The sequence below is a fragment of the Ornithorhynchus anatinus genome, chromosome 16, assembly GCF_004115215.2.
Source record: "Ornithorhynchus anatinus isolate Pmale09 chromosome 16, mOrnAna1.pri.v4, whole genome shotgun sequence".
Classification (NCBI taxonomy): domain Eukaryota; kingdom Metazoa; phylum Chordata; class Mammalia; order Monotremata; family Ornithorhynchidae; genus Ornithorhynchus; species Ornithorhynchus anatinus.
This window is the reverse complement of record NC_041743.1, coordinates 1,293,113-1,319,839: the sequence shown is the minus strand read 5'-3', so window position 1 is coordinate 1,319,839 and position 26,727 is coordinate 1,293,113. Positions and strand designations below refer to the sequence as shown.

Here is a 26,727-nt window from a genome sequence, read left to right as displayed (position 1 = left end):
TGAGCAAAAAAGGGTTTATTTTCATAAGTGAAATAGTAAACCCCCAGGTGCCAGCCACTAAACACCCAAGGCTATAGGTGCCAGGCTCTAAATACCCAAGCCCACAAATGCCAGGCTCTAAACACCCAAATCCACAGGTACCAGGCTCTAAATACCCACGCCTCGAGGAGCCAAGACATAACATGGCCTAGTGGAAAGACCAAATGGTCCTGGGAGTCAGAGGACCTTTGTTCTTCCCGGCTTGACTGCTTACATGCTGGGTGACCTGAGGCTCCGCTCGGGCTTAGTTTTCTCATCTGTAAAATGGAGATTAAATACTTGTTCTCCCTTCCTCTTAGACTCTAAGTCCCGTGTGGAAAAAGGATGGCATCTTGTAAATACCCCAGTGCTTCATACAGTGCTTGGCACATAGTAAGAGCTTAACAAATACCACCATCATTAGTTTTGATTGACCACGGACTGCCAAGCCCAGAGGTGGAAGGACTGAGTCCAGGCACAGATCAAGCACCGGTGGGGGGTCAGTTTAGGAGGCCGGAGAGCCGTGAGGGTGGGGACTCAGCCTTGGGAGAAGGTGTCAGCCCAAGCCCCCAGACAATGAGCAGGAGCATCTAGTAGGTCCGCCCTTCTCCCCTGTGCCACAGCTTCACTTTGCCCGTCAGGCCACCCCAGTACCGCTCTGCCGCACCCCGCCCCTTGCTTGCCGTCAAGGGTTAACGTCCCTCTCCTACCACCCCACCAGCGGAAAATTTGGAGATGGAAAGAGGAACAGGCTTGTGAAAGAAAGTCCTGACCTCTCAGAGCTCCGACTGCGGAGCCAGAGAAGGCTGATCCCTCCAGCTCGGGAGCTCGGGGCGGCTTCACCTGGAGTAGAAGGAGGAGGAGGAAGAGGAGGAAGAAGGCTGAGGGAGATTGGGGACCTGGTCACATTCTGCTACGGGGACCCGGTCGAGAGCGGTGAGTTCCACGTCACGGGAGCCTAGGAGTTTAAACTCTCCACCTGGCGGGGTTAGCCGGGCCCTCTGGTGACTTTGCCACTCCTGCCAGCACTCTAGAAGGGGGTTTGGAGGCTGGAGTGAGGGTGTGGTTGGCACAGGGGTCAGGGCCAGCTCACCTCCACTGTGAGTTCCCACGGCAGCCCCTCCCAAGTACAATCACGGCTCACCGAGGGGACCGGGGCAGGGCAGCGGGAGGGGGCCGGTGTTGGGACAGAGGGCCAGAAAACAGTGGGAGGACTAGCCACCTCTTCAGGCCCCATTTGGCTCTCGTGCCCCCACCCTGAGGGCCATGGAAGAGGAGGAAAGATCGCCTCTGATATCCGTTGAGAGAGCTAAGGGGCGGTGGGTGGGTCAGCGGGGATCGAGATTGAGGAACTGGGTCAGGGTCCCAGGTCAAAGCACCCTCCCCACGACCCTCAACGGGTTAGCCGGGAGACCGGCCAGTGGCTGGGAGGGAGGAAGAGGTGGAAGGGAAATGAGAGAAAGGGAGAAAGCAGGGAGAGACAAGAATCCCCAAATCCCACCGGCGGTTCTGGCCAGCTGCTCACGATCAGGTCGGGGAGATCAGCTGGTCAGCTAGGGGAAGGGACGGGTGGGTTCTGGGGAGATGTGTTGTCTGGGGGAAAGGGGGATGGGCTGGGGAGACTTCTCCCAGCATCAGGCCCGAGGGGATCCCTGAGGCTACCTGGTGACAGGGAGGAAGCAATTGAAAGGAAATATCGCTCCACATCTCATGTGAAATCTGTTCCACCAGGAAGTCATAGAGGCTGAAAATAGCCACAAGTTCACTAGAGATGTTGGATGATCCATGCCCGGTCACTGGGTTGGGGAGAGTCGGGGAGGGAGAGGGAAGAGTCAGGGGTGTTGGAAGGTCCATCCTGGGTCACTGGAGGGAGTCAGGGATGGAGAAGGAAAAAGTAGGACAATCCATAAGTGTGGGTCTGCTGGAGTCATTGTCCTGGGCTGGGCAGGCCGTGGGGCTGGCCCTGTGTGTCACTCAGCCTCTGATGTCCTTTTGAGGAAGCAAACATTGAGTCGGGTTTACAGGAAGGGAGAGACATGGCGGCAAGGCGGACAGAGGTAACGTGGAGGCTCCGGGCTGAGAGGTGACCAGGAGCCAGGACCAGAATTGGGGGAGAGAGGTCGGAGGAAAGCACCTGGCACCAGTAGGGTATGGATGGAGCGAGGGTGGTGTAGTAGAAACGTGGGTTGGTTCCGGGGGCTAGGGGAGACCCCAAGAGTATGGGAGTGTGGGGCAGGGTGGGGCAGGATTCTGTCTCTTCCCCCACCCTCTGTGATTGATCCCAGTGAGATCGTAAACTCATGGGCAGGATTCGTGTCTACCAACTATTGTACTCTCTCAAGCACTTAGTATGGTGCTCAGTCAACCAATCTGATTTACTGAGCACTTACTGTATGCAGAGCACGGTACTAAGCTTGGGGTAGTACAATATAACAGAGTTGGTCATGTTTTCCCTGGCCTTAAAGAGCTCAAAGTCTAGAGGAGGAGTCTGACCTTAAAATGAATTGCAGATATGGACATAAGTGCTGTGGAACTGAGGGTGGAGTGAATAAAGGGTATAAATTCTAGTGTAATGGTGACACAGAAGGGAGAGGGAATGGGGAAAGGAGGGTTTAATTGGGGAAGGCCTCTTGGAGGAGATGAGATTTTAATAAGGCTTTGAAGGTGGGGACAGTGGTGGCCTCTCAGATATGAAGGGGGAAGGAGTTCCAGGCTTGAGATAAGCCTCAGTTATCTCATCTGTAAAATAGAAATCAGAAGTGTGAACCCCATGTGGGACATGGACCGTGTCCAACCTGATTATCTCGTATCTACCTCAGCGTTGAGTACAGTACCTAATAAGTGCTTAAAAAAAAACCATAAAAAAAGATGGAGATGGTTCTCTTGAGAAGGAATATCCAAACCAACGAGCGAAGGGTTAGATGGAGGGTGGGAGATTATCCAGAAGGCTTTGCCCCTGGTGTTCTCACCTCTTCTTCCCCTGCAACACCTGGCAGGCTGCCCAGATTTTAATAATAATTCATTCATTCATTCAATTGTATTTATTGAGCGCTTAACTATGTGCAGAGCACCATTCTAAGCGCTTGAGAGAATACAACAATAAACAGACACATTCCCTGCCCACAAGGAGATTGCAGTGTAGAGAATAATGATAATTATCTCTAGACTGTAAGATCCTTGAGGGCAGGGAACGTGACTACCAACTCTATTATATTGTACTCACCCTGCAAACGGTAAGTGTTCAGTAAATACCACTGCTCGATTATTATCACTATTATCGTGGTATCCGATTAGCACTTTTATTTTGTGCCAAGCATTGAACTGAACACTGGGATAAATACAAGGTAATCAGGTTGGACACAGTCCCTGGCCCACATGGGGCCCACCGTCTAAGGAGGAAGGAGAATAGGTATTTAATCCCCATTTTACGGATGAGGCAGAGAGAAGCTACGTGATTTACCCAATGCCGCAAAGCCGGCAAGTGGCGGACAAATCTGAGGTTAATGTGGGTATCGTCATACTGCTGCACAGGCGTTAGTCAAAGTCATGGGCTGGGCCAGGCGGCCAGTGACATGTCCCGATGTGAGCCCACGGCACGGCGAAACACACACGCTCACAACCCCTCACGGCGAAACACACACACGCTCACAGCCCCTCCTGCCCGGCTTTGAAGTTTTCCCTCAGACAAATGAACAAAGGTACAACCTGTAAACTTCGATACCACCGATAGTCCCCGTGAATAAGGAAGCTCAAAATCATCTGAAGTAATTCTGCATGACTGCTTTTGAAAATCAAAGAGCTCCTTACCCAAAGACTGTCCCACCTGCCAAAAAAAGACTTTCAAGTGAGCGCTTCCTAAAATACGGAACTGAAAGTGAACTGGGTTGATGGAGCGCTGAGAAAAGTGAGGGAGCTTCTAGATCTAAATATAGTTGAACACATACACACGGACTTGTACACTGTGCGCACACACACACAAAAACACCCCCAAACCAACCAGTTGTTGTGTAGCTGTAAGCCTGAGGTTTTAAAAACAAATAGAAGCCAGAAATGCAAAAATAGAGACTTTTTTTTTCTCCTCCCTGGTGTGTCTGTTCCTTTTGGTTCCTAGCGAGGTGGGAGGGTGTCCAATGTGTGGGGAAAGATTCTTTCCACGGGAAAATGCAGGCAGGCACCCGGCAGGGATTGTAGTCGGAGAAAAGCCCCGTGAAGAAAAGCAGGTGCAACCTGAACCCGTGGAACCGGCCCCCACGTAAAGAAAAGAGGGGGATAGGTTTCAGGCTCCTGCCAGAGCTCCTTTTGGGGGGGGGGGGGAAGGGATAGAGGTAGGGATGGGGAGGGGAAACTCCATTTGGCAAGATGGTGAGCTGAGGGAAAACCCTGCAGGGCTACCAGCGTTGACCACAGAGAGAGGGCAGGATAGAGCGGTGAGCCTCAGAAAACCGGGAACTCGGAAGAGGGGCAAGAGAGAGAAAGAGAAACACCCCCTTGTTCCAGGCCAGATACCATCTTAGGCAGCTTCTCCGGGAGCCGCCATGAATTGCAGCTAAAGATCTCAGAATGACTACATTCAGAGTTCCCATCCGGTATCTCTGGACACTCCCCCGCAGACCAATTCTGGAATCCATCAATCAGTAGTACTTCCTGAGCACCTACTGTGTGCTAAATAATGTCGTAAAAACCAACAATAATTGTGGAGTTTTTAAGCGTTCACTACGTGTCAAGCATTGGAATAGATTCCGGATTATGAGAACAGACACAGTCTCTGTCCTACATGAAGCTCACAGTCTAAGGGGAAGGGAGAAAGGGTGTTTAATACCCATTTAAAGAAACAGAGGCACGCGGAACTTAAGTGACTTACCCAAGGTCACATGGCAGGCAAGGGTGGGAGCTGGGATTGGAACCCAGTTGTCCCGATTCCCAGCCCCGTGCTCGATCCACCCTGCTTCACCCACTAGTTGGAGAGCACAGTAGAGTTAGTAGACAAGATACCTGCCCTCAAGGAGCTGACATTCTACTGTGTGCAGAGCACTCTACTGAGCGCTTCGGAGAGTTCAATACTACATAGTTGGTAGACATGTTTCCTGCCCCAGAGAAATTTTCAGTCTAGAGGGAGAGACAGATTTTAAAATAAATCAGACATTAAAATACTTCTTCCCCCAAATATTGCCATCTGCCCTAAAGCAGGGCATCTCCCAAGTACTCTGTACAGTATAGTAGTATTTAGTATTTATTGAGCGCTTACTATGTGCAGAGCACTGTACTAAGCACTTGGAATGTACGAATCGGCAACAGATAGAGACAGTCCCTGCCCATTGACGGGCTTACGGTCTAATCGGGAGAGACAGACAAAATGTCGAGACCAAATTAATATCATTCCTACATTTCAGCTTCCAAGATGGAGTTTCCCAGTCATCAGGGAAGAACTCAGTGAAAGTAATATAGTTACGGGATGGAGTCAATCAGTCTGTCCTATCTATCGAACGCCAACAGAGCACTGTACTAAACACTGGGGAGAGTACAATAGAACTGGAAGACACGGTCCCTACCCTCCAGGACCTGACAGTCTAGTGGAAGAGACGGGCGCTAAAATGAATTGGAGGGAAAGGGAAGGTGGACAAGGGGAGCTATGAATGAGTTGGTACTTGAGTGATAGGATGGGGGAGATGTGGACCGAAGCACTATGGAAGATGGCAGATGGGCAAGTCTGTCAGTGGCGTTGCGGGGCTGAATCTCTCTCCCTCCGGAATCTTTAAGCCAACAGCTGAGATCCCAGCCTTCCCCCCGCCCAGGCGTCCCATCTCTTGACAGTGGAGACCATGAGTGCGAGGAGCTGTTCTGTGCCCTTGATATAATAATAATAATGTTGGTATTTGATATGTGACAGACCACCACTCTCCCCGCCTTCCAAGCTTTATTCAAATCTCATCTCCTCCATAAAGTCACCCTCAATTAAGTCCTAATCTCCCCTACTACATCTCCTTTCTGTGTCACCTTTGCACCTGGCTCTGTAATGATGGCATTTGTTAAGCACTTCGTGCCAGGCACTGTACTAAGCGCTGGGTTGGATGCAAGCAAATCGAGTTGGACACAGTCCCTCTCCCGTGTGGGGCTCATTTTACAGATGAGGGAACTGAGGCCCAGAGAAGTGAAGTGACTTGTCCAAGGTCACACAGCAGATAAATTGCAGAGCCAGGATTAGAACCCGTGGCCTTCTGACTCCCAGGCCCGTGCTCTATCCACTACGCCATGTTGCTTGATATTCACCCCACCTATAGTCCCACAGCACTCATGTCCATATCTGTAATTTATTTTAATGTCTGCCCCTCCCTCTAGATTGTGGACAGGAAATGTGTCTACCAACTCTGTTGTACTCCAGCAAGCGCTTAATACAGTGCTCTGCACACAGTAAGTATTCGATAAATACCATAGACTGAATGGAAGAGGAACCAGGCTGGATCATCCCCATTTACAGAGGAAAACTGGTCCCCCCTGCACGCAGCGGCGGAGGTGGAAGTAGAAGCCGGGTCTTCCAACCCAGACTTTAACCACCAGGCCTTGCCGCCTCCTGCACTCGCTCTTTCTTCTGACATTTCAGTCAGGCAGTCAATCGTATTTATTGAGCGCCCTTGGCTGAGTACAATATAACAATAAACAGACACATTCCCTGCCCTCAGTGAGTTTACAGTATAGAGGACCGGAGCGTCTTCCTCTTCCTTCTCCCGCTTCTTGCCCAGGAGGCAGGCTCACTGAGCACACGGAAATGGACATGCCTTCCTGCCCGATCCCCTTCACCTTCGGGAGCTTACCTCTCCCTTGGCATCTCTTCCCTTCTGCCCTGCCCCTCCCTCCGGATAATAATTGTGGTGGTATTTGTACAGCGCTTATTATGTGACAGGCACTGTACTAACGCTGGGGTGGATCCAAGCAAACGGGGTTGGACACAGTCTCTGTCCCACGTGGGGCTCACGGTCTCGCTCCCCATTTTCCAGATGAGATAACTGAGGCCCAGAGAAGTGAAGTGACTTGCCCAAGGTCACACAGCGAATTGGCGGAGCCGGGATTTGCTTCCCTCACCTGTGGGGGCTGTGGAGGAGAAGGGGGACAGTGGGGGCAGACCAGCAGAAGTCCCACCTGGAGGAGGGGACCTTTCCATTGGGGCCTCCGGTCATTCCCCCCCTTGCCCGTCTGAGTTCAGCATTCTACTTCAACTTCCCATTTCAGTTCCCGGGTAGGTCGGGGAGTGGGGCAGGGTGGGGTCCCCTGGGGGGATTGGAGGCTTTCCTGGCCAAGGCGGGCATTCCTGGCCAGGGCGGACATTCCTGGGCCCTGGCGGACATTCCTGCCAGACTAGCGTTGAGCTGTGTGGGAGTTTGGGCCCAGGGTTAGGATCTGGGGAATGGCCCCAGACAGGCATCTTAACGTCCAAATCCTCCACAGCTAAGGCAGGGGGAGGCACAGAGGAGGAAGCTGGGCGGCGGGGCGGACCAGAAAGGGGGAGGGGAGGCCCAGAGGAAAAAGTGGGGATGGGTGGGGTTGGGGCCGGGGCGGGGAGCCTGGAGGATGGAGACTTCAGCAGGTAGGAGGGTGGTGGTCTGGGGAGAGGGGAGGGGAAGGGACACGGGGGTAAAAGCGGGGAAGTCCACCAAAGAAAAGGGCACCGTGGAAAAAGATCCAAATGGCCCGAAGACGGGGCCGCAACACAGCAGACAAGTGACGGAGCGGGGATTAGAATGGTTGGTGAAGCGCTTACTATATGCAGAGCACTGTTCTAAGCGCTGGGGTAGATACAGGGTTATCAGGTTGTCCCACAGGAGGCTCACAGTCTTAACCCCCATTTGACAGATGAGGGAACTGAGGCACAGAGAAGTGAAGCGACTTGCCCACAGTCACACAGCCGACAAGTGGCAGAGCCGGGGATTCGAACCCGTGACCTCCGACTCCCTTTAGAACCCGGATCCTTCTGACACCAGGCCCGAGCTCTGTCCACTAGGCCTCGCCGCTTCTCCGCATTCGATATTCCGTAGGCATTCAGTAATACCACTGTTGATGGAGAGTTAGCCACCTCCGTTTTTCTTTGCTGCCCAACTCCTCCCCTCACCCCCCCGCAATCTCTTCCCACCAAGTGCCCCATCCTTCTTGGTTCCTCCTCTTAGCTTCTATTTTTGGCTGTCTCTACCTTCCCCACTCACCACCACACCAAGCATTGCCACTCTGAAAGGCTCTTCAGAACTGGGAGCCAACACACAGGCTCACCCCACGGAGACAGTGAGGTCTAGTGGGAAGAGCCCAGGACTGGGTGTCAGGAGACCCGGGTTCAAGTCCCAACTCGGCCCCCTGGCCTGCTCTGTGACCTAAGGCAAGTCCCTTAATGTCTCTGGGCCTCAGTTTTCTCCTCTGTAAAATATGGATATAATCCTCGTTCTCCCCCTCTCTCAGAGGGCCCGGGCTTGGGAGTCAGAGGTCATGGGTTCGACTCCAGGCTCTGCCACTTGTCAGCTGTGTGACTGTGGGCGAGTCACTTCACTTCTCTGGGCCTCAGTTACCTCATCTGTAAAATGGGGATTAACTGTGAGCCTCATGTGGGACAACCTGATGACCCTGTATCTACTCCAGCGCTTAGAGCAGTGCTCTGCACATAGTAAACGCTTAACAAATACCAACATTATTATTAGAGAATGAGCCCAAGCCCAATCTGATTATCCTGTGCTCCAGTGCTTAGCACAGAGCTTCCACAGAGTAAATACTTAACAAACATCACCATTATTTGGGTGATCGATGAGTCTCGGTTGGTGATTCCCTTTGTCCCCTATCCAGACCACAAGATTCTGTGGCCTCTGTGGGTGACACCCGGAATTGTGACCTTCCCAGGGCCGCTCCAGAGGGGAGAGGTAAAAACCCTGATGGGTTGGGCAGTAAAGAGTTAAGAGTCCATCCTGCCATTCTGGGTCAGACCCCGATCCCCCCCCCCCCCCAGCCTAGAATTCTCTCTCCACGGGGGGCTTAGAGAGGCAGGGAGCGGGAGAGCCCCGCCTGTGCTGTAGACCTCGGTTCTGGCTCCGCCGCATGTCTGCTGTGAGACCTTGGACCAGTCACTTAACTTCTCTGGGCCTCAGTTTCCTCATCAGTAAAATGGGGATTAAGAGACTGAACCCCCATGTGGGCCAGGAACTGTGTCCCAACCTGATTAATTTCTATCTACCCCAGGATTTAGAACAGTGCTTTGCACATAGTAAGCATTTAACAAGTACCATAATAATAATGATTATTATTAGTGCCCAGGCAATGGGTCCCTAATCAGTCAAGCAATAAATCAATTAAATGGCAGTATTTATTTATTATAAACTCCCTCTAGTCTGCGAGCTCACTGGAGGCAGGGAACATGTCTACCAAGTCTGTTGTATTGTGCTCTCCCAAGCACTTAGTAGACTGCTCTGCACACAGTAAGCACTCAATAAATACCACTGATTGACTGCAGAGCAGTGTTTTAAGAGCTTGGGAGAGTAAGGTAGAATCAGAAGATACGATCCCTACCCTCAAAGAATTTATAAACTACTGTACTGTATATGGAGCACAGAGTAGTACCCTAGGATAGACAGAATCCCTGCCCACAAGGAGCTTACAGTCTCGTGGGAATAATATTTGTGATACCTGCTGAGGACTGAAGATGGGCCGGGCATGTGACGATTGCTGGGGTTAGTACGATTCAATCAGATCAGACCCGGACATGGGCCTCTCAGTCTAAGGGGGAGGGAGAACCAGAATTTAATCCCCATTTGATAGAGGAGGAAATTGAGGCCAAGAAAAGTGAAGTGACTTGGCCAAGGTCACAGAGGAGGCAAGCGATGGAGCCGGGATTGGACCCCAGGTCTCCTGACTCGCAGCCCCGTGCTCTTCCCACTGGGCCACACCGCTTCCCTCGGGCGGCCGGCCGGTGGTTGGCTCCCATGGGCCTGGCCCGGGGAAATCTCCCTCCCCTGGGTCCTCTCCGCCCCCGGGGCCTGCTGTCACAGGCACCCAAGGGAAGTGTGAGATATGGAGGGGACCGCTCACACGAAATAAGGAGCGGAATAACCCCCCTCTCCATGGGCTAAGGGAGACGGGGAGGCCGGGTCCTGGCCCTGGCCCTTGGAACCTCAAATACTCTTCAGGGGGCGTGGGGAAGGGCCTCTGACTGAAAATGAAACTGAGTCATCTTTTCCCTTTGTCAGCTCCCACCAGGGCAGGCGGGGTGGGCGGGGGAGGAGGAGCGGGAGCTGGAGGAAGAGAAGATGGAGAGGGGAGGAGGATGAAGAGGATGGGGAGATGGAGGATAGGGAGGAGGAGGAGGAAGAGAAGGAAGAGGGGAAGACAGAGGGTGAGAAGAGGAAAGGAAGATGTAGAGTCTGAGGGGAGGAGGAGGGCTCTTGTGGTTTTTTGGGCAGGTTTCTGACAGGCGTTCCTCCTGATCTTTGACCCCCCGCCCCGGAGGCTCTTTGACCCCGAGGCTGCCTGTGGGCGACAGAGCTCTGATTCCTCCGCCGGGTGTCGGTGTGCCAGGGAGTAAGGGCAGTGAAAAGTAAACGAAGAGCTGGGAACCCGGCTCCTCTGAGCACCCAGGGGCCTGGGGGCTGGGGCAAACCAAGTGGGCGTCAGCAGGGAAGCGACATTTATCAAGTGAAGAAGAAGCGACTGTAAAACCCAGAGGAAAGCCCCCTCCCCTGGCCCCCAAGGTACTGTCCTTTGACGGGTCTGGAAGACAGTGAGGGGCTGGACGTTAAGGGAAATGGCGCTGCCGTGAGTCAGTAGGCAGTGGGGAGGGAGAGAGAGGATGGGGGAGGGCGAGGGTGGGGGGGAAAGGAGGAGTTTTCAGTCCGGGGGGGGGGGAGGGGAGGAAAGCTTTAGGAAGATTTAGGAGGAAGTTGGGCTTCCCTTCTTCTCCCCACCCCACTTTGGTCCACTGCAGGGTACCATCGCTGAAGGCCGATTAAGTTCCTCTCCGTGCCCTGCAGACACTTCTGCTCTCCTCGAAGGAGGACCCCCCCCCCCAACAATATTATCTTATTGTGGGTCTTATCCCCACAATAAGGGGTGGCCAGCTCCCCACCACAAGGGAAGGGCAGGGTCAGAGGGGCCAGGAGCACTGTGAGAAAGATCACGAATTTTGACACAGGCGAAAGTGGCAGGTAGAAGGGAAGGTTGAGGGGAGAGAGAGAGCGGGGGCGGAGCAGGCAGGGAGGGTCTGAGCAACCACACTCCGTGGCGTGGGGTAGGAGCCGTGGTCTGCAGAGGACAGGGCTTGGCTATCAGTCGACCGATCAATCAATCAATCCATCAGAGTTATTGAGCACTTACTGTGGGCACAGCTCTGTACCTAGGGTCTAGAAGATTACAGCACGATAGAGTTGACAGATGCGTTCCTGCGCTTACCGTCTGCACGGGAAGATAGACGTTAAAATCAATTACAATTATATACATAAATGCTGTGAGGCTGAGGGTGGGGTGGATGTCAGGTGCTTAAAGAGAAGCAGCGTGGCTGAGTGGAAAGAGCAGGGACTCGGGAGTCAGAGATCGTGGGTTCTAATCCCGGCTCTGCCACTTGTCTGCTGTGTGACCTTGGGCAAGTCACTTCACTTCTCTGGGCCTCAGTTACCTCATCTGTAAAAATGGGGATTAAAAAAAGTGAGCCCCAGGTGGGACAATCTCATTACCCTTTATCTACCCCCGCGCTTAGAACAGTGCTCTGCACATAGTAAGCATTTAACAAATACCATAATTATTATTATTATCATTAAAGGGTGCAAATCCAAAAGCACAGGTGAGTCAGACGCAAGAGGGAGTCGGGGAAAAGAGGGCTTAATGGGGGAAAGCCTCTTGGAGAAGGTGTGATTTTAAGAAGATTTTGAGAGAGTGGTGGTCTGGCATATATGGAGAGGGAGGGAGAGCCAGTTCAGACATGAAAAAGGTGTCAGAAGCGAGAAAAACGAGATCGAGTCACCGTGACTAAGCTGGAACTAGAGGAGGAAATGAGTGAGGTAAGGTAGGAGGAGACAAGTTTGTTGAGTGCTTTAAAGTCGATGGTAAGGGCTTTCTATTTGATGCAGAGGAGGATGGGCACCCACTGGAGGTTCTTGAGGAAGGGGGAGAGGTGGATCGAACCTTTTTTTTTAGAAAAATGATTCAGGCAGCAGAGTGAAATAACAACTGGAGTGGAGAGAGACAGGAGGCAGGGAGGTCAGTGAGGAGGTGAGTATTCAAGGTGGGAGATGATAAGTGCTTGGATCGTCGTAGGAGCAGTTTGGATGGAGAGGAAAGGGCGGATGTTAGCGGTCTTACGAAGGTAGAGCCGAGGGGATTTGGTGACGGGTTGAATGAGAGAGATAAATCGAGGATGTTGCCAAAGTTCCCGGCTTGGGAGACGGGGAGGATGGTGGTGCTGTCTACGGTGATGGGAAAATCATGGGAAGAACGGGATTTGGGAGGGAAGGTGAGGATTTATGTTAAGTTTGAGGTGGCAGGAGGACATCCAGGTAGAGATGTCCTGAAGACAGAAGGAAAGGCAAGACTGCAGAGAAGGAAAGAGGTCAGGGCCGGAGGGGTCGATTTGGGAATCACCCGCTTGGTGATGGTAGCTAAAGCTGTGGGAGCGAGTGAGTTCTCTGAAGGGATAGGTGTAGTATTAGCCGGAGAGGGACAGATGGAACCCCGCACCCAATCTGAGGTGGGGAAAGGAAGTGCCTGAACTTCAACTCCACCCTGGGTGAGAACTGGAAGCGTGTGAAGGTCAGTCTCAGGGGAGGAAGTGATCGGGAAAGTCTTCGGGAAGGGAAAGTCCACGGAACACCCCTCTCGAGAGCCAGGCGGGATGAATCGGAGACTCAACATCCCGCTCGCTCCCGCCCTCCCTCCCTCCAGGCCTCCGAGCAGACAGAGGAATCAACGAGGCAGGGGCCTGTCTAGCATAGGGCAGCGCCCGTGCGCTCAGTACGGTGCCCTGCACACCGTAAACACTCAATAAACACCACTGATTGATCGACCGATGGCCTGCAGCTGTTGACGGGAGAGGCCAAAGATGCAACTGAATGAGCAGCTACTAGCAAGCGAGGGAATTCTGATTTCTGCCAGACAGACGATTTGCCAAATCCTGGGGTTCCTGGGCCCATGAACTGCCAGTTTCAGAATTGCTGGGGTTATTGATCGCCACGCTGGGATGGTAAGCTCAGAAGGGCCAGGGCTATGAGCTGCCACGGCTAGAGGTGTCGGGACTCGAACTGTAAATTGCCCCGCTGGGACTCGGAATTGGCAAGTTCAGATTCAGCTCCGGCACGGATTAAGCCCTGGTGTCCATGCCTGAAGAGGAGAATCACTGCTGTCTGGGTTTCACAAGGCCTGCGGAGGTGATGGGAGGAAGGAATCCGCCTTAGAGAGAGGGATTCCTAAGCCACTTCACTAGAACTCCTCAGGGGACCGATTTGATGACTCCAGGGGGTTTCCTCCGGACTTTACAGTCACTCTCCCTCCGATCGAAATTGCACCCTTACTCATCTGAATGGATGGTGCCACCCACCTGTCGGCTCGGCCTCCCCCGAGCGAGCAGAGGGAGAAAACTCCGTGCCGGCCCTCTCGGGTACCTCCTCTCCCCACCTTCCCTCAGTTCCTCTTTCTGGGGCTGGGGCTCAGAACCTCTTTTGGCGAGGCCGGGAGACAGCCAAGTCTCTCCAGCCCGCTCGGCTCACCCTCGGCCTGTTCTGGCCTCTAGGTTCTGCCGAAATGGACTGGGACCTTCCCAGGTTGGCAGTCCCGGGCTTGCCGAGCCCTCCTCCAAACCAGTTAACCAAGCCACAGGGGAGGTCATCGCAGCAGTCAGAGCCAAGAGAACTGAAAAGCCTCCAGACCTGCTGACAAAACCGCCGAAGGGATGTAAACTCCCTCTAAGCCGTCGACTCCTTGAGGGCAGGGAGCGTGTCCACTTGCTCTGTTGTCCTCTCCCGAGGACTCAGCACAGTGCTGTGCACACTGTCAGCTTCTTGAGGGCAGGGAGCGTGACTACTTGCTCTATTTTTCTCTCCTAAGGGAGAGGAGGGTATTCGTACTATGGCATTATTAATACTGCTTTGCTCAATCTGCTCTGCAGACGGTAGGCTGTCGATTCCTGGAGAACAAGGATGGTGTTGACTTCCTCCAGGGCCCTCTCCCAAGCGTTTAGTACAGGGCTTTTCACGGAGTGAGTGCAAAATAAACACCATCGACTGAGTGATCGGTTGATAGATCAACAAGCGTGATGGAGAGGCCCTACCTGAACCACATGTGGGGAATCCACTGGAAAAGGACCCCAAGATGTCACAGATACCGCCGTCAACTCTGTGCGTATAATGCTACGTGCCAAGCACTGTGCTAAGCACTGGAGTAGATACATTTTGCGGCCGTCCCCTGTAATGACACTTCATCTAGCGTTTCTTCACAGTAGGGCATTTGTGTTTAAATGTCAGTCGTTCTCTCGCTGCAAAATGTATGGGCCCCATGAGGGACAGGGACTGTGTCTGACCTGATTATCTTGTAGCTAACTCAGTGCTTAGCACGGGGCTTGGCAAATGGTCAGCATTTAACACATATTATTATTATTCTTATTCCCTTCTCCTCCCTCTGAGTATTCTGACTGATGGGAAGAGAGGAACTAAAACCATTTCCACTTAGCAGAGATCTATTAACACAAGGGCCTTTTGTGCCATTTAAGATGAGAAAGAGAACATGTCGATGTACTGTTATTTGTATCGGAACCCCCCAAAAAATCTAATTGCAAATATTCCATTATTCCATTATTAATAGTAACGGAACAACATTTACTACTGTTTTTTAATATTTTCAGATTCATATCCACAGTCCCTGCCCTCGGAGGCAGGTATGATTTCAAAATCATACTGAAAGCTCACCTCTTCCAGGAGGCCTCCCAGATTGAACACCCCCTTTCCTCTGCTCCTTCTCCTCTCCCCACAGCCCCGACTCCCTCCCTCAGCTCTACCCCCTTCCCCGCCCCACAGCATTTGTGTATATATGTACATATATATTATTCTATTTATTTTATTAATGATGCGTTTATATCTGTAATTCTATTTATATTGATGCTATTGATGCCTGTCTACTTGTTCTCTTCTGTTGTCTGTCTCTCCCCTTCTAGACTGTGAGCCCGTTGTTGGGTAGGGATAATCTCTCTCTGTTGCCGAATTGTACTTTCCAAGTGCTTAGTACACTACTCAATAATTATGACTGAATGAAGGAATGAATCAAATCAGTAGTATTTACTGAACACCTATTATGTACAGAGCACTGTATGAGCATTTGGAGAGTTCAACAGAGTTAGTAAACGTGATCCGTGCCCTCAAGGACTGCTCTATGCAGAGCACTGTACTGGGCTCTGGGGAGACTCCAGTCGAGTTGGTTAACACAATCCCTGCCCTCCAGGAGCTTCCAGTCGACTGTGTGCAGAGCACTGTAATGAGCACTGGGGAGAATCCAATAGAGTTAGTTGACACAGTTCCTGACCTCAAGGAGCTGCCAATCAATTAGACAGTAAGCCCGTCAATGGGCAGGGATTGTCTCTATCTGTTGCCGAATTGTACATTCCAAGCGCTTAGTACAGTGCTCTGCACATAGTAAGCACTCAATAAATACTATTGAATGAATGAATGAATGTGTACAAACCACTAGCCCCAGAATCAATTCACCCCCCACAGGTAGTCCATTCTAATATCTGTACCCTATTAGCATCCATCCCTCGTAACAGGACATTCCACTGTCATCCCCATCTGGAGGATATTTTTCTTCGGGTACAAATGAGTACAATTATTTTCTTGCTTCTACGTTTTTGAATACGTCACGGGTTTACTTGGAAACGCGAAACTTGTTTTGAACGAAAACAGAGGCGGTGTTTCAGGCGGAGATATTTGAGGCACCGGTGACCGGAACTGGGAGATGTCTCTGTGTTCCTTCTCCTGCCCATTAAGGGTGGGTCTGAACAAGAGAGACAGGCTTTCCGGCTCCCGCATCCTCTGCCCGATTGCCGCCGTAAGACTCCATCGGCCCTGAAGGAAGGAAATCCTCTCCCAGCTCCTGCAGAAGAAGCCCGTGTTGCTGAAAGCCCGGTTATCACATCTGCAATTGCTGATGGACCCAAAATCGCTTTCTGCTGGTCCCTCAGGGGCAGAGAGGCCCCTGAAAGCATCGTTCCTTAAATGGCTTTCCTTCCCTTGGATGGATCTGAGTCCCGAGGCCATTGAGACCCAAAGAAGTGAGGTGACTTGCCCAAGGTCACATTGCAAGCGAGTGGCAGAGAACGCATATGCGCTTGGCCACAGGCTGCACTCCCGCTCTCCTCCTCGCTCGTTGCCCTCCGGGTCCCAGTGGCACCATGATGGGCAGGGGCAAGAGTGGGTCAGAGTGGCCCTCCACAAGCTACTGGTCCTATTTACTTCCTCCTGTGGCTTCAATCCTTTGAAGAGACTCTATCTTCATCGTCATCATCTAAAGCTACTATTCGCCTGCACCTGGGACACCATGCTTGATTCTGGTCAAAAGAACAGAGAAGACCGAGGAGGGGCAGAGAGGGAAAACCTGGATAATCAGGGAAATGAAATGGCTTCTCTATTGAGAGGGGTAGGGCTCTTCACTCTGGAAAAGTTTTCCATTCTACAGTAAGCTCCTTCAGGGCAGGGAACGTGTCCCCAAGCACCTTGTACGGCCCTTCGCACTTGTAGGTGTTCAGTTCTTTTCTCTGATTGATTGATTGATTGATTGATTGGCCGATGCCGACAGAGAGGGGCCCAGGATTGGCGTTTGGCTCGCAGAATTTCCATTCTCTCTGCCCATCATGCCGTCCTCTTGGCAGCCACAAGCAGGTAAAGTTTGATTGAATGAATGAACTGCTGGGAAAAAGTCAAGAGTAAGGCACGGTGGACAGAACAACCCCTTTCTTCCCTTCCTTGATTTTGATTGGATTTCCGAGGAAGGATTTCTGAGCCAATCCAGGGCCCTGGTTCCCATGGGAGGGGGAAAATAACGGTCGACCCTGCCCCCCGTTCTCCCGTGGGGCAGGAGGAGACCCCTCCCTTTGGTCCTCTAATTCATTTCTCTCTGTTCCTCCTCAGCTACACTATCATGGACTTGAGCATCCCCCTCTTCCTGCTTCTGCCCCTGCTTTTCGGTAAGAACCGTGGACCTTGATGATGATGGTATTTGTTAAGCGCTTTCTATGTATCAAGCACTGTTCTAAGCGCTGGGGTAGATACAAGGTAATCAGGTTGGACACAGTCCCTGTCCCACATGGGGCTCGCAGTCTTAATCCCCATTTTACAGATGAGGTAACTGAGGCCCAGAGAAGTGAAGCGACTAGGTCACACCCTTACTGGTGCCAGTAGCCATGGGTTGGCCGTCGGCTAAGACCCCCAGAGGCCTGGGTGGGTTCCAGGAACTTATATTTTCCTCTCCTAAATGCTTAGTACAGTGCTCTGCGCACAGTAAGCTCTCAGTAAATATGATTGACTGGCTGACTGACTGACTGAGGGTACACCGGCCCCTAGCTTGCCCATGCTCTTGATGGCCAGTGGTCTCGGTCCAGCCACTGCGGGACATTTTCAGGTGATTCCTTGCCCAGTTTTGGACCTTGAGAAATTTATATTTTAGCGACTGATTCAACTGCCCCTCAGCGGGGTGAGTTATTTCTCCTCCTCAGGAAACTTGGAACCCTTCGGGCTCCGTCTACGCAATCATCAGGGCCAAAGTGGTGGTCATTTTGTTTGCTGGTTTCTTGCTGAGTTCTGGGAAGGGTCCAGCTGAGAGATGGCCTGCAGGAGGAGAGCTCCATGTCCCCATCAAGCGGGGAGACTAGTTCATCTTGGTCCTGGGGAGGGTACGTGCCGTTCTCGAGATAGATCGACCCCGACCTGTAGCGTGACTTGTGAAACGATCCCATTTGTAACTAACGACCTCAGCCCAGGATGTGAAACATGGGCAAGACCTTGCGCTTTCCACTAGGCCGTAGACCCTCAAATTCAGGCAGGCGGATCTAGAGGTACCTACAGATGCTTGTGACATGATCCCAAAGCTGGTGCGTGCTGTAGAGAAATAATTTGCTATTCCTTCTCTTTTCTCACTCCTTTACATTTTCTCTTGGCTTCTTTCTTTCTCTATCTCTTCCCCTCTATCTCTCTGAATCCCCATATTTCTCTTCATTCCACTACCTCTCTGTGTCTCCTGACTCTGACTCTTTGTTTTTCTCTCTCTCCATCTATCTCCCATGGTATTTCTTTTACTCTATCTATCTCTGTCTCCTCCGCCTCGGCCTATAACTCCATCTTTCTCCCTATCTCTCCACCTCACTCTGTCTCGCTCACTCCATCTCTGTCTCTCTGACTCTCTCTCTCTGGCTCTATCGCTCCATCTCTCCGGGTCTCTCTCTCTGTGTCCCTCAATCTCTGTCTATTTTTCCGTTTCTCTCCCTCCCTCCTTCCCTCCCCGACCCCCTCCGCAGCGGCCACTTCCGGGGAGTACCAAGTGGAGGCATATTTCAACGGGACGGCGGAGCTCCCGTGCAACTACAAGGTGGACCAGTATCCCCTGGATGACCTGGTGATCTTCTGGCAGAGAGAGGTCGCCCTGTTCGAGCTGTTCCATGGTCAGGAGAAGCGGGACAACATCGATCCCAGATACATCAACCGCACGAGCTTCAACCGCAGTGCCTTGAGTCTGAGGCTGGGGCCGGTGCAGCTGGAGGACCAGGGTCTTTATAAGTGCCTGGTGCTTTTCTACAAACTCCAGGGCCATAACGTCCTCCATCAGTTTCCCTTGAGGCTGGTGGTGGTGGGTAAGTAAGAAGGGGACCTGGGCCACAGAGGATTCAGGGGTGGGGTGCAGCGATTCATTCATTCTTTCGCAGTTATTGAGCACTGGCTGTGTGCAGAGCATTGTACTAGGCACTTGGGGGAGTAAATATAACAATAAATAGACACCTTCCCTCTTCCCTGCCCACAACGAGCTTACCAGTGACCCCAGATCTAGCCCGACCTCCAGACACCTCGCGCTCTCCGGCCCTCCCTTCCTCTGTTCTGATTCCAGCCAACTTCAGCCGGCCGGAAATCGTGTCCCACTTCAACGGCACGTTACAGGCCGGGGAAGAGGTGAACCTCTCCTGCTCGGCGGTCGGAGGCTATCCGAAGCCCCGGAGGCTGTCGTGGGTGGTGAAGACGGAGAACTCGACCGCCGAACCTCACAGTGAGATGCACGTGTCCCAGGTTCCCGGCACGAAGCTGTTCGAGGTCAGCAGCTGGCTGACGGTGCAGGCTTGGCAGGCCCCCGGCACCAACGTCAGCTGTGTGCTCCACACACTCAGACCCTCGGGATCCCTTGTCTCCGAGCTTTATCATCTAGGTAAGGCATACATCTGGAGGGGAGGTAGGAAGGCAGGGGGTGGGGGGCGCCAAGAGGGGGTAGGTTAATGATTAATAATAATCATGGTATTTGTTAAGCACTTACTATGTGCCGAGCGCTGTTCCGAGCTCTGGGATAGATACAAGTTAATCGGATCGGACGCGGTCCCTGTCCCACATGGGGATATGGGTCTTAAACCTCATTTTACAGATGAGGGAACTGAAGTGCAGAAAACTGAAAAGACACAGATATTGGCACGGCATCTGCCTCTCAGAACCAGCCCAGCCCTGGAGTTGATGCCCGGGTTGGTGACACGCGCTGTGGTGTCACTGGGGGAACGGGATCTGCTTCTCCCTCTGGGCTGCCCCCGAGGTAGCCCGGCCTTCAGGCCTGTGGCCGCCCTGCTTCACCCAGTCCCAAAGCTGCCGGGTGCAGCCCGGGGCCGGGGCTGTCGTGAACAGCTCCGGGCTGGACCTCCCGGGGCCCTCTGGGTTCATGGCCGGTCCTGGGGGTGGGTCTGGCCCGTGGATGGGGTGGCAATTCAGTGACAGTGTTTCAGACCCTCCCCCAAAACTTACCTCCCAGCTGGGCATTAGCCCACCGGGGCAAGGTGTGGGGGGACCCTCCTTCTTCTATTCAGGGCCTGGGCATCCGCCCGAGTTCACTGGCCTCCTTTTCGGACTCCTGCCCACTGGGAATGTGCCCCCTGACTCCCTGGAGCATTCTGCTGGCTCTTTAGGGGCTCTGGCAGATGGAGGAGTGGTACAGGGTGGGTAGGTTCTAGCAGCCTCTGACCGGGCCGCTGCCCTTGCCCAGAGGTGCCGACACCGCCGATCCAGCCGGCCCCGCCTGGCCACCTCCTCACCTGGATCGCGGTGCTCGGAATCTTGTCTGTGATGGTGGCGGGAACCGTGGCCCTCCTGATCATGAAGAAGGGGAGGAAATGCCCTTGGCCCCGGGACCGAGAGGGTAAGTGACTCAGCCCTCATTCTTCTTCATCCTCCCTCCAATCAATCAATCAATCAATCAATCAATTAATCATATGAATTGAGAGCTTACCGTGTGCAGAGCACTGTACTGAGTGCTCGGGAGAGTACAATATAACAGAGTTGGTAGACAAGTCCCCTGCCCACAGTGAGAGTACAGTCTAGAGGGGGAGACGGACATTCATATAATAAGCTGCGAATATGGACCTAAAGTATTGGAGGGCTGAGGGAGGGGCGAATAAATCCAAGCTCAGGGTCAACGCAGAAGGAAGTGGGAGAAGAGGAAATGAGCACTTAGTCAGGGAAGGTCTCTTGGAAGAGGCCTTTTAATAAGGCTTTGCAAGTAGGGAGAAAAATGGTCTGTCAGATATGAAGGGGAAGGGCATTCCAGGCCAGAGGCAGGATGTGGGCGAGAGGTTGGCGGCGAGATAGATGAGATCGAGGGACAATGAGTAGGTTGGCGTTGGAGGAGCCAAACGTGCGGGCTGAATCATAGTAGGAAATCAGTGAGGTAAAGTAGGATGGGGCGAGTTGATTGTTTTAAAATCAGTGGTAAAGAGTTCATGTTTGATACAGAGGTGGATGAGGAAACCCTGGAGGTTCTTGAGGACTGTAGAAAAATGATCGGGCAGCAGAGTGAAATATAAACTGGCGTTGAGAGAGACAGGAGGCAGGGAGATCAGCAAAGAGGCTGATGAAGTAATCAAAGAGGGATATGGTAAGTGCTTGGATGGACATGGCAGAAGTTTGGAGGAAAAGGTGGATTTTAGCAGTCAATCGGTGGTACCGTTTACTATGCTTACTATGTGTAGAGCACTGTACGAAACGATTGGGAGAGTATAGTACAACAGAATTAGCAGACACATTCCCTGCCCATTATGAGCGACTCTGTGAAGGTTGAACCAACAGGATTCGGTGACAGTGAATATGTGGGTTGAGTGAGGGAGTTGAATCAAGGATAATGCCAAGTTTGCAAGCTTGTGAGACGGGGCGATAGTGGTGTTGTCTGCAGTGATGGAAAAGTCAGGGGGAGGACAGGGCTTGGGTGGGAAGATAAGGAATTCTGTTTGGAACAGGTTAAGTCTGAGGTGTTGGCGGGACATCCAAGTAGAGATGTCCTCTGCTGGAGATCCATCGATCAATCAATCAGTCAGGCATATTTACTGAGCAGTGACTGTGTGCAGAGCACTGTACTGAGCGCTTGGCAGAGAACCATAGGACAAAGTTGGTAGACTCAGTCCTGGCCCACAATGACTTTACAGTGCAGAGGGAGAAAGAGACATTAATATAAAGAATAAATGACGGATATAGATGAAAGTTATCTGTTGCCGACTTGTTCATTCCAAGCGCTTAGTACAGTGCTCTGCACATAGTAAGCGCTCAATAAATGCTATTGAATAAATGAATGAAAAATACTATTGAATGAAAGTGCTGTGGGAGTGAAGGAGGGGGGAATAAAGGGAGCAGATGCCTAGCCAGACTTCCAGCCTCTCTCAACCCTGGCCTCCAACCAGACCCTAGAGCATCCCAGCGGAATTGAAAACACCCAGACTTGATCTCTCCAGCTCAGCCTCTGCAGCCAAACCCAGTCTGCCGGCACCCCCGAGGCCCACCCCCTCTTGCTCCCGCCCCCACCTTGTCAACAGAGACCTCAGACCCCAGCTTTCAGAGGTCAAGCCCTGGAGAAGACATCTTGCGCCCGGAACCTCACCCGCCCACCCGCCCCGAGCCCGAGTCTGCAGAGCCGGGGCCGACCGGGCCGGCTTCCTCCCGCTAGGCCCGGTGCTTCCTGTTCCCAGGCTTGGCTGCACGGGGCCCGAAGCAGACAGCCCTCCCCCGGCCCGGGGGGCTTCCCCTTTCCGGTCCTGGCCACAATCGGGAAGTCCGACCGGGCCGAGAGGAACTCACTCTCGCTCCCCGGGCGAGGAGGAGGTTGTGGGGGGCGGGGAGGGGGGTGAAGAACGTGATCCTTCCCTCTCCCTCCCCGACAGCGGCCGTGGTAAGAACCCCTCCCCCGTGGCAGGGCGGCCACTTCCTGCTGGGTGGGGAAGGAGAGCTGCCTCCCTCCCGGGGCCAAGAGGTGGCCGCACCGCGAGGCAGAAGGCCCGGCACCCTGCAAGCCTGCAGAGAACGCAAGGCCAAAAACCTGCCGGCTCTATCCACATCCTCTCCAACAAGTTGCAACTTGCAAGGGGGTCAAAAGCGAATCGAACCACTCCCCTCTTGCCCCTCCACACCCTTCCCCCCGCCTCAACCTCTTCCTGTCCAGGGATGTGGCTGCTCTTAGTTCTCTGAGGTACTGATTTAGTCCAGATTCCCGGGCCCTGCCCTGACAGGACCCCCCAAACTCCCTCCCAGGAGTAGTGGCGGCGTCCCCCTTTTTTTTTTTAATGGTATTTAAATGTTTACTATGTGCCAGGCAGCGCTGGGATAGGTATAAGGTAATCAGGTTGGACCCAATCCATGTCCCACAAAGGGCTCACACTCTCAATCTCCATTTTCCCGATGAGGGAACTGAGACCCAGAGAAGTGAAGTGATTTGCCCAAGGTCACACAGCATACAAGTGGCAGAGCTGGGACCAGAACCCAGGTCCTTCTGAGTCTGAGGCCCGGGTTATATCCACTAGGCCATGCTGCCCTTCCTCCCCCTACCTCTGGGCCCCCGTGGGTCAGGCACTCACCCCTGTTCCTGCCCTTCCTTCCCCAGGATTGAGTGCTGGGTTTGACCGTGAGCAGAACGGAGACCTTCTCCTGCCCTACCTGTCCCGAGGGACAGTTTTGGGGCAGTTTTGGGGACAAGTTTCCCCGTACTCCCAAACTGGGGCCCGGTAAAGCGTTGAGCTCATAGTGGAAGCCACCTTGAGTGAAGAAAGCTGCCCTTTCCTGGCCTCCGGAGCTCAGTCTGAAGCCAGATCAAGGCTTCTCCTCCTGCAGAGTTTCTCCTTACTGAGTTTGTCCCGCTCCATTCTCTGTTCCGTCCACTCCTTTCTGCCCGTCTGCCCTGTTCTGCCCCATTCCATCCCGCTCCATCCTGTTCTGTTCCAATCCATCCTGTCTCATTCCATCCCGTTCCGTTCTCATTCTAGGAGCTGCCAGACAGAATGTGACAGGGAGAGCGGAGGTACCTGCGGAGAGGTGAGTGGTGGCTCAGCCCAGACCCCTGCCTCGGGGAGGGGGGATTCCATCATACTAGATGCGGAAGGAGGTGGGGGCAGGAACGGGGGGAAACCGAGAAAGAGGAGAATGGAAACTTGCGCTGCTTCCCTGGTCTCCCCCGGCTTCACCTCTGCTTCCTCCATGGGGTCCCCAAGACAGTGGTGGGCAGGAATGTGGAGGGGTGGCGATTGTGTAAGTGAGTCTTGTCCCCTGGACCCTGCCCCGTGGACCTTTCTCCTGTCCTCCTTGCAACTATGGTTTCCGGGGCCGACAGCTTGGAGGTTAGGAGTCTCGTGGGGAGGACCTCATACAGCTCCGGGCCCAGTACACGCTGCCTCTGCAGCGATGGGGGACGGTTCGGTCAGAGTCACTCCCCCGGGCCTTACCCTCACCCCAATTCCAGCTGCCAAGTAGGGGATCCGAGCCCCCAGCCCCAGCGGGGCCTAGCTGCCGGCGACGTCTCTCCCAGCTCCTGTTTAGAGAAACAGTGTTGCCTAGTGGATAGAGCACGAGCCTGGGAAACCGAGGGACCTGGGTTCTAATCCCAGCTCTGCCACTCGTCTGCCCTGTGACCTTGGGCAAATCACTTCTCTGGGCCTCAGTTCCCTCATCTGTAAAATGGAGATGAAGAGCGGGAGGCCTACGTGGGACAGGGACCGTGTCCAACCTGACTATCTTGTGTCTATCCCAGCGCTTAGAACAGTGCCCGGTACGTAGTAAGCGGTCAACAAATAGCATTATTTCTTTTCCCCAGGGCTGAAGCTGTGGAGCTGATGGGGGGCCCCAGAGCTGAGGGTGCAGAAGGCTACAGGCCCTGCGGAAGCACCTCCGAGAAAGCACGGGGCCCCTTCTAGTGAGCGGCAGGCCCGAGGAAGCAGGATCCCAACAGGGGGGCGGGGAGGGAGGGTTAGGGTTGGAGATGGGCCTCCTCGGGGCCGGGGCGGAATCACCCATCAGCAGAGCTTTAGAGACTTAACCGGGCGCACACCACTAGCCATGCCTTCGCCGGAGGTTTCGGACGTGCGTCGTTCACGTACCCCTCCCTCCCCCGCTGCCTGGCCGGTCCGAACGGTCCACCCCACCCTGCCGCCGTGGGCTCGGGCCCAGGGCGGTGGTGTCGGCGCCCCGCGAGATCCAGCTCCCACCGCCGAGCTTCCGGGCCGCGAGGGGACGACGCGCCGGCCCCACACCTCGCATCGCTGACCTGACGCCTCCCCCGTGCCAGACAAGGGTGGGCCGTCGCCCCTTCCGCAGCGGGATCTGCGGGGTCCCTCGTCCCCGGTCTTCCGAGGGCAATGGGGCCGATTACACGCCGGCAGCACCGGGTTGTTCCTTCAGGCTGGAGCGAGGGGGTGAGATTCAGACTCTGTGCTGGCCCCCAGCTCGGCGTGATGCCGGGGAGGCGCCGGGCAGCACCAAGCCGCCCCGACGTGCCCTCTAGGGGCTCTCCGTCGACGGCCTCCGCCCTTGAGTGCCCCGAGGCACGGCACACCAGGGATTCTGCAGCAGGGAACATCATAATAATAATTGTTGTTGTTATGGTATTTATTAAGCGCTTTCTATGTAAAAACCTTCATGTGCACATCGCCACGTGCTGCACTCCTGCCCCTTTACTGGCTCACTGCACTCCGTGCCCTGTGGGAACATGTCAGACGGGGACCAGAGAGTCCGAGGGGCACCATGCCCACCACCGGTGTCAGGATCGATTCCTCCCCACAGGTTCCTCTTCGTCCCTTGTTCCCGACGGGCGACTCTATCGTCGGCACCATGTGCTCAGCACAGTGACGGGCACTGGGGTGGACGCCCGGAAGCTGGGCTCCCACTTGAAGAGGGAGGGGGAACAGGAGTCTCGGCCCCATTTTAGAAATGAGGAAACTAGGGCTCAGAGAGGTTGTGATTTGCCCGAGGTCACCGAGTTGGCCAGGGATGGAGAGAAATTGTGGTCCTGGAGGGGAAGGGGGTTCAAGGCTGGGGAAACAGCATGAGGAAGGACTCCGAGGTGGAGAGCCGGGAACCAAGGAGGGTTTGGGAGGAGCGGAGAGAGCGAGCTGGGAAGGTGAGGAGGGCCGGTGGAGGAGCGTGGAGCCGGTCACAGGGAGGATTGTCAGGACAGAGGACGCTCAGGGAAATGGGGACCCTGTCCCTTTCACTAATGGAAGGACTGAGTTCTCGGGAACACATGGAAGAGGCCGATGGACCGAGGGCGGAGTAGGGGAAACACATCTCCCAGAAGGAAATCCCACCTGACAACCCGGCCGGATGCCCATCCTTTAGAATGGGGGATCGGACCAGACCCTCGTGGCCAATGACAAGGTCTCGAAATCACCCCACCGTCATCAGGTCCAGTGAGTGATTTTTATTTTTCCTGATGGAAACAAACATGGTAATATAAGAGTGATTTCTATTTTGTATATATCTGTCTCCCATAATCAAATGCAGTCGATTAACTTTGGGCACTGATGCTAGCAATAAAAATGAATAATTCATAATTATAATGGTATTTATTGAGCCCCGTGCTAAGTACTGAGGTAGGTGGAAGATAATCGGATCGGACACGGTTCCTGTCCCACGCTCTGGGGGAGTCGGGTGGCCCGTCAATTGTTAATGAAGCCGAAGCTTTCCGCCGGCAAGCCTGGGGATGGAGGAGCATCTCTCAGGCTTCTGGGGCTATTAGCGCCCATTACCTGCGAGGGTTCAAACTGGGACCAACCTCACACGCTGGTGAGCCAGATCTCTGTCCTAAGCCGCTGTTGCTGGGTGGGAGAGAGACAGGCTCACAGTCCCACCGGAACCCAGGAAAACTCCAGCCCTAGAACACCCTCCCGCTGCGCTGCAGGGACAGTACAGAGCTCTGCACACATTGAGCGCTCAGTACAGCGGAAGTCGCGTGTGCTAGTGGAAATGACACGGGACTGGGAGTCAGAGGAGCAGGGTTCTAATTCCTCCTCAGCCACATCATCATCATCATCATCATCATAATAATAATAATAACGGCGTTTGTCAAGCACTAACTATGTGCCAAGCACTGTTCTAAGCGCTGAGGTAGATACAAGACACTGTCGCTGTCCCACGCTGGGCTCACAGTCTTAACCTGCCTGTTCTGTGACTTTGGGCATATCACTTCACCTCTTGATGCCCCAGTTTCCTCACCTCTAAAATGGAAATTCAG

General features: G+C 53.6%; 1 protein-coding gene across 2 annotated transcripts; it reads left to right on the top strand.

Annotated features, from left to right (window-relative positions):
- Positions 1 to 802: 802 nt before the first annotated feature.
- Positions 803 to 26,047, top strand: CD86 (CD86 molecule). Of its 2 annotated transcripts, none has more exons than XM_029081500.2 (7): positions 803 to 954; positions 17,139 to 17,194; positions 18,521 to 18,853; positions 19,105 to 19,416; positions 20,233 to 20,385; positions 23,489 to 23,537; positions 24,313 to 26,047. In XM_029081500.2, the coding sequence occupies exons 2-7, from the start codon at positions 17,149 to 17,151 to the stop codon at positions 24,410 to 24,412; spliced, it is 993 nt and encodes a 330-aa protein (XP_028937333.1). In that variant the 5' UTR covers positions 803 to 954; positions 17,139 to 17,148; the 3' UTR covers positions 24,413 to 26,047. The 2 variants fall into 2 exon arrangements, with proteins under 2 accessions (XP_028937333.1, XP_028937334.1); XM_029081501.2 differs by lacking the exon at positions 803 to 954 and adding an exon at positions 10,393 to 10,730.
- The last annotated feature ends 680 nt before the right edge of the window (positions 26,048 to 26,727 follow it).

Coding starts and splice junctions, on each gene's coding strand:
- CD86 (XM_029081500.2), top strand. CDS start 17,149: ATGGACTTGAGCATCCCCCTCTTCCTGCTTCTGCCCCTGCTTTTCG. Junction 19,417..20,232: donor CTCCGAGCTTTATCATCTAG/GTAAGGCATACA, acceptor GCCCTTGCCCAG/AGGTGCCGACACCGCCGATC. Junction 23,538..24,312: donor GCGGAGGTACCTGCGGAGAG/GTGAGTGGTGGC, acceptor TCTTTTCCCCAG/GGCTGAAGCTGTGGAGCTGA.